This window comes from Megalops cyprinoides, chromosome 8, assembly GCF_013368585.1.
Source record: "Megalops cyprinoides isolate fMegCyp1 chromosome 8, fMegCyp1.pri, whole genome shotgun sequence".
Lineage (NCBI taxonomy): Eukaryota > Metazoa > Chordata > Actinopteri > Elopiformes > Megalopidae > Megalops > Megalops cyprinoides.
This window is the reverse complement of record NC_050590.1, coordinates 25,573,372-25,588,747: the sequence shown is the minus strand read 5'-3', so window position 1 is coordinate 25,588,747 and position 15,376 is coordinate 25,573,372. Positions and strand designations below refer to the sequence as shown.

At 38.5% G+C, this 15,376-nt stretch overlaps 1 protein-coding gene across 1 annotated transcript in view; it reads left to right on the top strand.

The window, feature by feature from the left end:
• The window catches only part of c8h11orf49 (chromosome 8 C11orf49 homolog), a 51,543-nt gene extending 36,678 nt beyond the window's left edge, over nt 1-14,865 (top strand). The window contains exons 4-8 of the mRNA XM_036535558.1: nt 5,033-5,117; nt 8,062-8,147; nt 10,749-10,944; nt 12,408-12,517; nt 14,798-14,865. Coding sequence (XP_036391451.1) covers nt 5,033-5,117; nt 8,062-8,147; nt 10,749-10,944; nt 12,408-12,517; nt 14,798-14,865 — 545 coding nt within the window. The remainder of the gene's footprint in view (nt 1-5,032; nt 5,118-8,061; nt 8,148-10,748; nt 10,945-12,407; nt 12,518-14,797) is intronic.
• The last annotated feature ends 511 nt before the right edge of the window (nt 14,866-15,376 follow it).

Sequence of the window (15,376 nt, the reverse complement as noted above, 5' to 3'; positions counted from 1 at the left end):
TATTAACTATCATACAAACATTATAAAACCATTATTAAACCTAATATAAAATATATTTTACAGTGTAAATTATTAGGAACATATTTGTATGTTTGTACTAAATAAAATTGATAAGGTCCCTAGAATGAAAGAGTGTGCCCTTTTTCTTTCTTGAAATGTGTTATTGTTGTAAAGTTCCTATTACATAGGTTACCAGTTACATAGCTATCATTTGTTAAAAGAAAACGTATGTATTCATTAACATCCCTGTTCCATGTATCATCACACTGACCTTATACTGATTGATTTTGGCTGTTTTCTGTCATAAGCCAAGCAGTTTTTATGCAAAATATGGTTTGAAATAGACTGTTCACTCTATAAATTTTGCCTAGCATGTGCACTGGATGCACCTCATGGTTCCAAATCATTAAACACAGCTACAAGCCTGAAAACCTAAATATTCAGAAATTGTGTTGCTTACATTTCTGTGTTCCGTAAGTGTCTCATATGCTTCTCATGTGTCAGTGGAGTATGTATGTCAGAGACATTACCTCAAAATTCTGCAATGAAATCTGTATAGTTAAGCATATATTTAGGTATGTTGTTCAGTGTTTTCTGGTCAATGTGTTCTCCATGCTGTTTACTAATGGTGTGTTGTATACATATTGCATTTCTAACACACAGTGCAGGTTTCTACTAGCAAGGCAGCGTGAGAGCTGAGGTAAAAATGATCTGCTCCTAATTAGCATCCCCATACTTGCCGCTGGGAGGCATGACTAATTTCATCACAGCTGATTCACTGCAGATGAGTGTGAGCTGATTCTGAAGCCCATCTGTTATTCAACAAAGATCCCACTCTCTCAGGCGGGTGAACACTTGGTGTGCACAATGACTGATTTCCACACCGATGGTACGTGTTGAAACAGCAACACTGACAAGCTGTCTCACCTGTCAGCTCTGAGGATTTGCTCTAAATCTCCTCATGGCTAGAATACAAATGCATCAATATCAGCCTGACAAAGCCAACTCAATTGTCTGTGGGTTGGTCTCATTTCAGCTTTCATTGTGATTTTCTTGTTGTGATTTTAAGTCACAAATTAAGAAGCAGACTATTCTTTGTCACAGGGTGCCTCCTGTGGTTTATACTATTCATTATGTGTATGCATCTATTTATTTTCACAAGACACTGGTAAAGTTTTAATATTTTCTGTTCACTCTTGGCCAGAGGGGCTTTTTAAAATACTTTGGAGAAGAAAGGGGATTATTAATGTTATAAATTAGTTGTTTCTGAAGTTGCAGTCACTATTACCAAATATGAATATATTGTAATCTTCAAGCAGTTTTGCCTTGCTTAGAACAATTTATGCATCTAACCATTGTTATGGTGCTTACAAGGGGAACTACAAGTGAAGACAAAGATTACTCTGGTATCATTTCTGATGTTTTCCCAGAAGGAAGCCATTAGGGTGTTTCTGAAAAACCAACGTTTGAATGCATTCAATGAGAGATTTGAGTAATTGCATGGTGTTTGCAGTCCACCACCTAATGACATTCATCGTTTGACAGCTGAGCGTGATTTTTTACTTTAATGAGGGGATCATTTTAAATCCACTCTGAGCAGTATTCTCCATGTGCCATGAGGCTTCTCCGAAATATTCCCCATGATGTTCTGTCAGGGAAGGGAAATGGATGAGCTGTTCCAGACCGCAATGTGATTACAATCTTTGCATAATATAGCTCCTTTTCCATGCTTGGCAAAATGAATGCTGCTGTTCCTAATAAGGTGCCCACAGCAAAAGGCAACAGCCTGCCTCTGCATGGTCACGTACAGAACTGACTGTCATTTACAATATCTGCAATTGCCTTTTTAAATGAATCTGGAGACAATTATTGTCCTAAATTGTCCTCAAACACTTCAGCTAAATCTTTTTAAAGACATGTTAATCACCACAAATAGTGTATCTTTAAAGCACATGGCCTCATAGATCCTCAGAGATTTCTGGTTAAAAAGAGAACTGAAGTCTGGACTATTGTTGCTAAAAGGACAAAACATCTAGTCTTTCCATTCATATCCATAATGAATGAGCAAGTTTACTAAAAATGTTAAAAGGGAATTTTTCTGTATTTGCAGGAGAAACAAATACATTTGACCAAAAATTGCAGAAAGAGATTTCACAATTGTTTATGGAACTTCAGAAACTGGATTAGGCACTCAAATATAGTGCTGTGCTAGTTAGCTGTCACCAATCAAAATCATTCTGATGCACTGTTACATTTATGTATTGAGTAGAGATGTCATCAGGTATATTGTCACTGATGAGGTATACCTGCTAAGAGAGTTTAGTGTTCAGGGAGTTGTTTAGGACATGGGTTGCCATAAAAAGGGATGCAGAATCTTGGTAATAATTTTTTAAAAATTACATTGGCCAGCATAATGCCCCAGTACCTGTTTAAGTATTTTGACTGTCCCTGCATTTTTTTCTTAAGCCTATCATTTCATGCGTTGTTTTAAAATGTAGAGTGCTAATAATGAGGTTTTCCACAATATAGACTTAACAATCATGGTCAACATATGTCATTCTGTGTCTCCTGTGCTTGACTTACTCATAGCAGTGAAAAAGTGTTGCTGGGTTTTACCTTTCTAACGGGAGTTAAGATCAATTGTCACATATTTTAATGGCAGGACAATTATGGTATTAATTGCAGTGCCACTAGAAGGCAGCCATTGTACATAATTCACCGTTCAGTGGTGTTGATGGGAACACCACAGGCATGCTTATCATGAAGTCCTTTTAAGATGGGTTTTAACTTCCCATTAGGACTGAGAATGGCATCATAATCTTAAATGGGGCAAAACATTTACTTAACACAGGCAATAATGTTAAGTCCTTGGATCCCAGCCAAATAAAGCAATTACTGGAAACCTCTGACAAGCTAAATTTAAATCTCCATTACTATTGTATATTTTCCTGAAGATAACTATTCATGAACAAAGGAAAATTTCATGTTGAATAAGCTAGTTTATGTTTTGATCTCTACATTAGTTTGTAATGTAGAGTTTATGTTTTGATCTCTACATTACAAACGTTTTTGTTAGATTGAAAGAGGGACGAAAGAAGCAGAACAGACTTAATTGATCTAGAGGTGTTTGTGTTAAATGAGTGTTGTTCCTTAAAGAGGAAGTGGTACTGACAGGGCTGGAGAGAAGGACCATCCAAATCACAAGGGCTTTGAATATATGGGGAGTGGGACACTCACTTCATGAGTCAGCAATAGTTTTGCAGCAAAGGAATGGGGACTGTGCCATACCATTCAGCTGATGATGGTAGAACCCTGAGAAGTAAAACTAATGACAGTTTGGAAAACAATTTTTGATCCAAGATCTAATTTGAACCATCATACTGACTTCACAATGAAGATGGCAAAGTTAACAGGTGCTTTTCTAGAAGGCCAAAGTGTGATAGCCCCACCTTTACAGCAACTTTCCTTGTGCTAACAGCCTTTCCAAGAGTAACACCCTGCTCACTTTGTCCCTTTCTGTCCCTAATTTTTTACAGTGAGCTTTCTGCATAGTTACAGTCAAGCTCCAAAACAAAAGTTCACCTTGGACAGTTAATTTATGATAGCTTCAATTCAGTGGCAGCTGGTGAGCTGGAAATAGGGGGGGCTGAACCATTATCTTTAAATCTATCATTACTATCAACCTGTTCCCCTTCATCCTCCTTGATTAACAATAAAACAAATAATTCACAGAATAATTGACACCAATGCGTAAATAGAGTAAATGATTATGCTCGTGAAACAGGGCAGATTGTCTGTAGTTTGTGCGCTATTGTGAAAGCTACAGCATGAGGTTGTTTAATTAACAAGGATGGCAACTTGAACAATTAAGTGGCAAGTAATCCCAAAGCTTTCTCTTAAATGTTTCACGTTATAGCTTTCTTGTGTTACAAAATTCAAATCACAAAACAGAGCTAAATTTAGTTAGATCGATTTAAATTATTGAGAATAAACTTTTAGGTTAGGTTGAGTGCAGAACAATAACGTTTAGAACACAGACCTCACAAAAGCTGTGATGTGTCATGAGCATTTAACGTAATTTAAATTGATAAATGCCATCGTTGTTAATTAAACAATCTCACGTTCTAGCTTTCGCAAGCACACAAACTACAGACAATCTGCGCTGTTCCACAAGCATAATCATTTACTCCATTTACGCATTGCTGTCGATTATTCTATGAATTATTTGTTTTATTGTTAATCAAGGAAGATAAAGGGGAACAGATTGAAAGTAATGATAGATTTAAAGGTAATGTTTCAGCCTCCCCTGTTTCCAGCTCACCAGCCGCCACTGCTTCAAATGTACACATTGTATTTTCATAGTAGAATTGTGATTTTGGGGCATGTCTGTGAGTTAGTCTGAAAGGCTACTGATGGATTCCCATCTGTTAAGTGTAGAAAAAGTCCAGTGATGTGCAGGATGCAGAAGAGTGTGTGGTGACTGGTGACAGTGAGACATTGTAAAAGACACTGATGACTGTAATTACAGTTTTGTTCAGTAATGAACTAAAACTACAAAGAAAAGGAGCCATAGCAGTACATGCTGGGCATACAGAATCCTTTTCTTTATCAATGAGGTCATTTTATTAATTGCTGTAATGGTCATCGTGAAGAATAAAAAATACAAGGTGACTAAGTGGGCCAAGTGGGCACTTGCCACAGGCTAGCTAGCTGCCTGTGGGTAAAAAATGATGAACTTCTGCCCAGGTAATTGAACAAAATCATTCCTCAAATCATGCAGTCAGCAATGAGCCAGCAATAAATGGCAAGATCGGCAGCTGTACTGTAAAGTACTGCCCAAGTCAATTCAAATTGTGATGTGAAAATACAAATGCATTGACTTGTTCAGCCAACTAGCTGGTTGGTTAACTTCGAGAGGTCCATTGAGAGCTAGTAAAACAGAAAGCAGATTTTTTTACATTCGAGTGTGCTACCTACTGAAAGATTTCAGTTTTGTGTGTGACTATCTCGCTTCATTTTTTTTTTGTTCCAGATCTCCTGGCTGTGATGGATTACAGCTCTCTCCTGCAGCTGCTCTGTCCAGACTTTCCACCAGAGATGGTGCAAAAGACCGCAAGGTAAGTGTGTAAAATGCGAACTGTATGACATAAAACAGTGTTCACACATTGTTTCCTGGCATCATCTACACAAGACCAACAACAGCCCATGGTAGGACTTTGTCAATGTGTGTTCACAACCCAGCATAGAAAATATCCTGTTTTGCACACTTTACTATTGACCTCCCATTGCAATTTAGAGTATTGTTTGATTTGATTGAGTGTTGAGAAGGCTTAGAGCAAAGCTCAAGAATGCCTTTGGCACAAGGCATTTTAGCAGTAGGTGTTAGCAGTTTGTGTTTTATCCATCAAAATTAATTGAAATGCCTCCATGTGACATATAAGTTTTGCAACAGTGTCTTTTCAAAGGTAGTTACAGTGTCATCCAAACATGACCTATGAGTCAGCAGAAATACAGTGAACATTTCAGCAAATCAGATAGCCAGAGGTGCCAGTCATCCTCTTATTTGCTCATCTACTTTTTTTAAAATTTCTTTTTCTTGCTCTTGCTTAATCACATGCGGTGTAGTCTCTATAAAAGAAAAGAAAAATGCATATTTCAGCAAAGTGTCAGGCTTTTGCTAGTGTTTTACTATGTATGGCAGCAAGTGGCAGCACAGTCTTGGAGGCTGAAGACTGTTTGACAGTGACAGAGTGAGAGTGTAAAGCTCCTGATTGGGATCACCAAGGCAGGAACAGTCTCTCTTCCCTGGCAGTCATTCCTAAGGCAGTGTTTCACAGGGAGAAGATTGATATATGCTTTTGATGGGGAACAGTTCTCTCATCAGTAATAATGAGGGTTGCGATTACAGTGTGGGGCTATCTTACATGAGAAGGAAGGCCAAGAACGAACAGTTCATTATCCCTTTTCATGTGGAAGGTGCCAGAGGAGAGGAGTACCTCAGGCCTTGAAACTCTATCTGAACTATACCTTCTATCTTGCAGAAAAAAGGAATTTCTTTGTCTTCCATATCTGTGAGGAATTCCTCTATTTTTAGTCAAAGCTGCAAAAGAGTGCCTCAATGTTTGTGTAATGTCACAGGTGCATTGTGATATCTGAACATACTGACCAAAATTGGGGGGGTTGAGTGAGTGCCTTTTGCTCGCTGTGATTCTATTATCCCCATAAGGGGAAAGAAGAAAAGCTCTCCTTGTGTCGTGGAAAGGCTGGCTTTGATCTTGACATTGGACATTGGCAGGCGACAGGGTCTGATGGCAACTGCAGGCATTTCTGTGCTTTAAGGAATCAACAGGAGCAGACTACTCACTGTAAGCTGATATCACTATCACTGTGAGTGGTCAGTTTTGTTTGCCAGACTCACTGAGCTCTGCTCATTTACACCAAGGAAGCAAATCCATAATGAAAGCAATTTCCTTTAAACATATTCTAACACTGAGTTTTTACTTTGATTTCTTGTCGTACCTGTGCATTGAAAAACAAGAATTAGTTGTTTGTATTACAGTGTTCCAGTATTGTAGAAAGATATGGCCGTGCATTCCTATATTTTGCTTTATTTTTCAAGTTGAATTATCATTGATGTTTCTACATAATGTAGTGTCACATGAGCATGCTGAATTGTTAATGTTATGGCAAGGAACTTTTATTCTAATGGAGATCCCAGATGCAGAGCCTGAATTTATTGCCTGGAAAATGCTGGCAGAAGACTTGGTGATTTTCCTCCAATGTAAAGGATCATTAAAACAACAGATATTCCTCTATTTGAAAGGAGAAAAAAACACAACAGATGGATTCTCCATTATTTTAATTGAGTTTATGTTTGTAGAATGTAAAATCAAACTAGAGAGCCTGAAGCAGAAAGAGCAGAAACAATAAAAGGTGACAGCATTTCAATTTGTGTGGCCATGAACAATTCTGACAAGCACAACAAATGAAAAGATAAGAGGTCAGCCATTATGAGATCATGCTCAAAAGACAAAGGTTCTTGTATTTCTGTTTATCTTAGACTTGACAGAATTATACATTAATTAACTGAAAATGCAGTCTTAAATGAGGAACACTGGCCACTCTTTTTTCCACCCATTGTAAATTTGTGCAAATGTTTTGTGCACTGAAGAATAAATAGCTTTTATTTGGGCAGGGACATCACTTGGTCTGAATATTGTGAGACACTGCATGACCATGCCTCTGTATACATAAAAGTGATGACATTAAGAGCAGTATCCATGCAACCAGTCTTTTCTCTTTGGATTTCAGTATTTAACCATGTTTGTGTGAATTGTAGATACAAAACACACCTTTCTACCTTGATTTCAACAGGGATATGTGTCAACAAAACAAGTTTTGAGCACACTGGAAATTCCTTAAGCACCTGAAAATAATTAGGAACATCAATACACCCCAACCCTGGCCCTCCCTTTCCAAATGAGTTTGATTGTTTATCTAATCTGCACTCAAAAGGAATTCAATAGTGTTTGATTTGCCTTTATCATGCAAAGGAGGGCAATTGCTTCCATTCAGTCCCAGCACATCGCAAACACTTCATTAAACAACAACATATCAACTGAGTGTCCCTTGTCTTTTGTCCTGCTGCCTAGCAGCCACAGGTTTCAAGCACTTTTAACATGCAACTGCCTCCTTTTATGGACTGTAATTAGAGTGCTTCATCAGTATGCTAACTACACATGTAGGCTGCATCTGCCACTCCTCTGAGTGTGCAGTCTGCTTGCACCCGGAGGAGAATGTGCAGCTCCTGTGTAGCCCTGCTGTTGTACTTACACTGTTTAACTCATGGATGACATTTATCATTATGCCATGCTATCTCCATTAATCTGCAAATCTGAGTTTATCTCAGATATAAAGCTGCTGTTCATTGCAGGTGTCTATGTTTTGTCATGTGGCAAGTCATTTGTGCCCCATATGTTTTCAATGTTTGCGTGATGCAGTGCAGTTGGCCCGTCTGCCCAGACCAGGCTGTGACATGACTAATGAGTGTCTGTTTGAAAGGATCGTGTTGATGGACGATGCCATGGACTGCCCCATGTCCTTTGCCGACTTCCTCTACGCCTTTCAAATCCAATTCTTCTATGAAGGCAAGTACTGAGCACTCACTTGAACATGGACTGCTTCCTATCTAAACTGAGGTATAAGGGACATCACAAAAGTCATGTTGTGTTAGTTTTGTGTGAGCCAAAAAAAACAAGAATAAAACTTCTATAGCTTTCAATTCAGGTAAAGTTTCCAGTTCAGTACACTTCTGACATACACAGTATATTCCTCCACACCTAGTAACCCAGCCTACAGAAAAGCACAACAGACATTTGATATGCATTCTCGCAAGACAAACTCTTGAATGTTTGGCTGGTATTTTTGTCTCCGTGTTCCCTCATTTGCTGAGTGGGCCTGTGTTTGTTGTTATGCCTTGCTTTCACTTCGGCATGTTGACTGTAGCCAGGTATTCATCACATCTGCCCTGCTCAGATTCTTCTGGCCAGTTAGAGGGACCACTGCTGGGGCTCTGGGCTATTGACTTGTGGAGAAGGTGCCATCCTCTCAGTTCTGTATTTAAACTGGCTATTGTTTGCAGTTTGTGTCATCCACATCTTCATAAGTCAAATCTGGGGAATGGTACAGAGGAAGAATAGCTTTTGTTCTAGTTTTGCCTTACACACAGCCATCTTATGTGGCAGCACTGAAGATATTTTAATTTAAAGTAAACTACGCTAGGGCTGTGCATTGGTTTGGTGTCTGCAGAGCAGCTGTGAATATCTGGTAGAAGGTAGTCTCTGAAGACCTTACCCTTTCTCTTTTTGAGGCAAATTTTTAGGATTATGTTTGGATTTTGAACTGGCTTTAATGATCCTGGATTAGTCTTTGAGGACACTATTTACCTGGAGCCAGTTGTGATTGAAACACTGCTTAATAATTTGAAAACCCTAGTTCAATACATTGTTGATGTCCTGACTCTCGGTTCTGATGAGACAACTGCAACATGAGCGTAAAGTAAAAAAGCCAAATTCCAAGTGGAAACCTCACTAAATGTAGGACATGATGTGAAAAGAACTCACAGATCACAGCCTGTCCATCTACTTCAAATAGACTGGTCCAAAAAAATCAAGCAAGAGGTTGCCTTTATGTGAAAGTCACATGCGTTTTGCATACCTGACCAATATTCTCAATTTTGTTGGCTCTAGAAACATAATGGGAAAATTCAGTCTTTATTATTTCATATGCAAAATAACAAGTTTGATTACAAGTTCAACATAGTAGAATGGCCAGTATGTCATTTTGAAAACCATGGTGTGGGCTACATGATTTACAAATTCAGAATTAATGGTGACAAACTGGGTCCAACAGTGTCTTTTTTTCTCAAAGACAAGATGTGGTTTGCTTGCCTCTAGGTTTTTTGCTGATATGCCCACTGTTGAAGACATCTTTACTGATCTCTTCACAAAAATGCTGGAGGCATCAAACATTCTGTAATGAATCTAAGTCTGTCCCCGTCTCTCCAAATATCTCACAGTGTCACGTTGAATTTCTCAAACACGGATGGTTAACATAAATACAGACAGAAGTTTATGTGAAGTAACTAACACGTTAATATTAAGTTACTGTCCTGCAATGTTGCAACCTTTCTGCAAGTCTTTAAACTCTGTTTGTTTTGGACCCAGGCTTCACAGAGTGATATTCTTAGACAGGCTGTTCATACTCTTCAGGGGCACACCCAGACAGGATATCTGCACTTGTAGTGCCTTCCAGCTCATAATGTGTATCAAACCATCATAATATCAGACAAATCACAGCTTTTCAAGAATAGAAGTATTTAACAATGTGTTCAAGCCCTCCCCATTGCAGCAGAACATGAATATGAAATGTCAAAATACTGGAAATGCATCTGAAACATTTCTAATCCTCCATGTATGCATGCACACACACAGACCTAAACATTGTTTTATAAGACAATGAGCATGCAGAATTTGGCAATATCCATCTTGCACATTGTATGGGGGCAGGGCAGAGGGGGGAATAACCACTGAAAAAGGACAGACAGGGGGCCTACCTTTGGAATAAGAAACTATTTTTACATTTCTTTCATTGTGTCCTTATTTGTCATTAACCTCTGTTTGTACTAGTTTCAGTTGGTCAGATTTTCCCATACAGTCCTGCCTGTTTACCTGTTAGCCCAGAATTATAAAAACAGCCACTGAATGATGTGATGGGTGTGATTTTTGTTCAAGTTCTACAGCCATCTCTAAGGAAATATTGTGTTGGTATTCCCATGTACGTTACTTTTCTGAATATACTGAACATACTCCCTCAAGGTAACTGTAAAACTAAGCTGAGATTCTTACTTTGGTATGTGCCTGTCTTACAAGGTATGGTCCAGCTACCTAGAGAGGAATTCCACCTCTGGTGCTTTTTACATTTACATTTACATTTATTTATTTAGCAGATGCTTTTATCCAAAGCGACTTACAAAAGTGCATGTTTGATTTGTATTTTATTTCACACTCCGCTGTTGTGCTTTGTGAAGGAAAATTTCAATGATAGCAGTCATTACCCTACCAAATCATATAAGCACATAGTTTCGGGATGCACCCTAACCCCATTTTTCTATTGCTGGAATAGTCATGTGCAGTATGTCTTTTAATCTGAAAGTAAGACATGCTGCACTTCTAAATTTTCTCTTGCAGAATTTCTAGAGAACGTTGCTGTGATCTACCAGGGCCTTCTCTCTGGGAAGAGCCCCAACACTGTGATCGTACCTACCTCTACTTCTGTAGAACAGCTCTCCCAGCTGGTGACTGATGAGACTGCAGCGCAGGAGGGGGTGGACTCCTCTCTCTTCTCTGACTGCATAGAGGTGCTCTGTGAGAGATACAAGGACGAGTAAGAGACTCTGCTTTGATGACAAGACCACACAGGAGAGGAACATGGCATAAAACACAAAGGCATTGCCACTTCACTTCACCCCATTTCACATTCACAAAAATTGACTCCACTCCAGCAAAAACTGGAGAAAATTTAATCTGTTAAAGTCAATATTTCATACTGAAAGATCTTGTCCTAAAAGTGTTTCTATTTTAATTTTAAATTAGAGTTTATGGTAATCACATGGGAAGACCACAAGCAAGACCTAAAATCAAAATATATTTTCCATAAACTTTACTCAGAAACCACTGTGTTGCTTGTGATCAAAATTGCCAGTGTAATATAAATATGTAGTTTGACTGCTCAGACAGCTCTACTTTGGTTACCATACAGCATAACACACCTGATATTCTCTCCAGTCTGAGAAGGCATTTAGGGTAGTGAATAAACAGTTAATGGGGCAGCAAAAGCTGCAAAGAGGGCCACAAGATAAACACACCTGTCTCATTCTGCCAGTTGCCCCTCATGACAAGACAAGCCATTGATTTCTCAATGCTTATCTTCACCCTTTGAAGTTCCAGCTGTGTTTTGTGAGGCTCATGATTCAGCTCAAGTCTGTTTAGTCTTTCTGTGAACCATTTAGATGGGCATTAACTGACTCCATAAAATGTACCAGCTCCTGAAACTGCATGGCGTGTATTTGCATGGCTTGGGGCCAGCTGGGGTTTGCCTTTGTGAAAACAAGAGTTGAAGGTACAAAAACCTTTTGTTGTCCCTTCAGTTAAGAATTAATGATGAACAAAATGTCACCCACATTTTCATTCCAATTTCATTTCTGTTTTCTGTGTACCTGTGTTAAAAACAAAAATGCATACACACTGTAGCATGTTCTCTTAGTATAGTGTAGTATAACCTATGCACCCTACATCCTTCATGAGCTGTGAGTGATTCTTCTGTAGATAGTGTATGTGTTCCCTACATCGACATAAAGGAAGATTTTATATTACTATATATACAAGTCTGTGTATGCCTTTGTGTCTTGTCCTTTATAGTGTTTGTTTACGTCACCACTAGCTCACTTTCATATTCTCTTGTGCGAAAATAATGGGGCAGATCAAAAACAATTGACAGGCAGGCCTGGGAAAAACAAATCTGTCAACGTTCATGTACTTTTGTGTCTACATCCAGACTGACAGCATGGTAAAGAAAAATGAATGAATAGGAAAGAGTATCCCAAAGAATGTGCTTTGAGATTGGCTTATGTTTCTTATGACCTCAGGAGCAGGCCATTATTAATGATCTGTACATTGGTTTTAAAAAGGCTGTCATCCACAATGTCACCTTATATGGTCCTACGTCCTTATGGTAACTTCCTTATTATTATTTTTAGGCAGTAATTTTGTGAAAATGGTTCTCAGGGTTTGAGATTGGTTCATGTGATGGTCATTCTTTTGACCATCACTTTCTTTTGTTTTCACCAGCCACCCCTCCAGATGTGCCATTAAAGAGATCCTTAAGCAAACACAACGCATGACATTCTATGGCTTTCTAATGGCCTTGGCCAAGCACGAGGGGATCAGCCATGACATCGGTAAGTACTAGTTCCCCTCCAGTCTCAACCGACGTTGTAATCTGCATTGATTATTTCTTTCTTGCCACACAGGTTGCAGAGTGGTGTATGAATTAAAGTGGTGCTAATGTGCATTCAATGCAAAATCCAGATTGTATATAATTTTTTGTGTATCTACTGGGAGTACTAAAAAAGGGTAACTTTCACACAGGTGTGACTTACACACCTGAATCCAGAAGACATGTATGTAACACTTCTATACTCTGTTCATACTCCCCTGTTAAATCCAGGGGTCTTTGTTTTGATCCACATAAGTCTGAATTCATGTTAATCATGGAATACATAGGGTTAAATAATGACATCAATAAAAGGTATTTAAAAACTGCTATTTATAAAAACCTCAAGCTTATTGTGTTAATACAACTAAACATGCTCATACAGCTTCTGTTAAAAAGTCTGTTTGATGTCACTCTGTGGTGTGCAGTTATGAGCTGGTGACAGCAGATATCCTTTAGTGATTAACAAAGGCATATTGTTATGGAAGACATTTAAGTACTGTGCAGAAAGCTCAGAGGCAGTAGCAAGATGATTCTTTTCAGTCTACTACTTAAATCCCTCTTAAATATTTGGACAGACTCTCCCTTGATATAAACACACAATGGTGTGCTGCATGGCAGGTGAGAGGCCTGAATGTTGCCATCTACAGCAGCTGCCGATACTCTAGGAGATGCTCTTCCTGTTCCTGTTTAAGCACAGTGCTGTCACTCACATGTAGGGATCTCTGATTTCAATGGAAATACCTTATGAGATACGACACTCCCTTGCTTAACCTCTAAGCTGCTTGACTCTTTCACTTAAATCAATTGTCATTAAATTTGCATTTCACTATCGTTGTAATTAACTCTGCCAGGTTATAGACATTTATGCCTACAGTTGCAAATGGATATGCTTTTTTGTGACTTGAAAATAGTAGTACTTAACTCACCATCATCATGCTAGGAAGGCAAGCTCAATTCAGCCATAATGAGCTCAGCGCAGTGGTAAAATGTGAGACTCTATACTGAATGAAGATACACTGCGGAAATGATGTAGGCAGAGATTTTCAGCTGTGCAGCGCTGAGGACTGCACGTTGCTACAGCAAGAATAAAGCACCTAGGTGGCTATCTAGTGGAGAGCTGCAGCAAACATGAGTGAAATGAGTCACCATCTGTTTATCAATCATTCATATTAAATGATTGATATTGCAGGTTGTGTGTTCAGACAGGAATATTTGATAAAACTGTGGATCAAAATCCATGAAAGCAGAGTGTTAAGTCAGCAACAACAGCTACTGCATGTGTTTCAGTTGTTACACATTTTCACAGTAAAGGTTTGAGGTGAAATATTGTAAAAAGTCCAACCAACTTGTAAAGTTGGCCCATGCTGAAAAACTGAAGATTTGTTGAATCAATGATATTGGAGCAGTTTGCTGTACACAACAGTCGTGTCCACCACTGTTGTGTTCACTTGTCAGAAAGGGTATAACTGGAGAGCTGCACTCAGCTTGGAGCTGTAACTTCTTCTCAGGTGCATTAAACCATCTTACCACCTCTATTAATGTACCCCTGAATGTACCCATTCTGAATGTACAATTTGATTCTCTTGATGTTTGTCTGTCACAGAGCTTCCCAGCCCTGGTCCCCTGCTCTGTATACTGATTTTTGTTCTGGCTGAGCTGTGGATTTGAATGAGCTGTTTAAATGAGCATCGACTTTTACTTGACTCTCTACATTTAATCTGATATATACTATATGGCCAAACGTAGGTGGACACCCCTCCTAATTATTGAGTTCAGGTGTTTCAGCCACACCGAAAGCAATGAAAACTTTTAAGGTTTTTCTCTGTCTGGCCAAAAGATGAAATACGATTCTTAGCATGGTTTTCTCCCCTCCTAGTATTACAACTGTTTCCTTACAGTTGTGGTATAAGGAGGGATGGAAAAGCACACTGGGTCAGGTGTGCCATTAAGCTGGTCATGAAATGCATAAATGCCAAAGATTGAAATAAGATTTATTTCATTTCTTTTTTAAAGAATAAAAGAAGTGGTTTATACTATTTTGAAAAGTATTTTGTCAATTTGACTAAGAATTGATGGCAACAGTTCTCAACAATATGTAATTTATAACTCACACAAGACCACATGACAGTGATGTGATTGAAATGCTTATTTAATGATATCAGTTGACCTGATATGAGAGAGAGTAATTCATTATGATATGAAGTGCAAACCTATATCTTGATATAACTTTTTCCACATTCAGGAGCACTTCCAAACAAAGCAGACCTGCTCATAGACCCTGTGATGGACGAGGAGCTGGAGAAACTGTGAGTGTGGCCAATTTTTGCCTTAACTCCAACTCCAAGTTTGTTTAACAATTTTTATGGACATGAGGTATAATTTCCCTGTAACTGAGCTGTTGCACATCTACACTGTAATTAATGGTGAATGTTTCAACACCACATTACAGTGAACCCCTGATGTTCAGTAAAGGCATTCATTGCAACATGGTCTGGTGCCTGACTGGTGTTATGTTAAATCCAGCTTCTCAAAAATTTGGCTTTTATTTTCATTAACACATTCAAATCTAACCATTTGTTTGTTACTTGTTGTTTCAGTTTGATAAACTCAAAATAATGACAGATACCAGATGCAATCTGCAGCAGTTTCACTTTAACTTTAAGAAACAAATTCAAGGAAGTGATGCTTCTTAAAGATAAGCTGGATTTCTTTATTTCCCTCTGATAAAAAAGGGAGTATTGGAAGAATTTAATTTGCCTTAAATGTATTTTTTGGTTCTTAAATTTGTTAACTGTTAAGATGCTGGGCTGACGGTAATCAC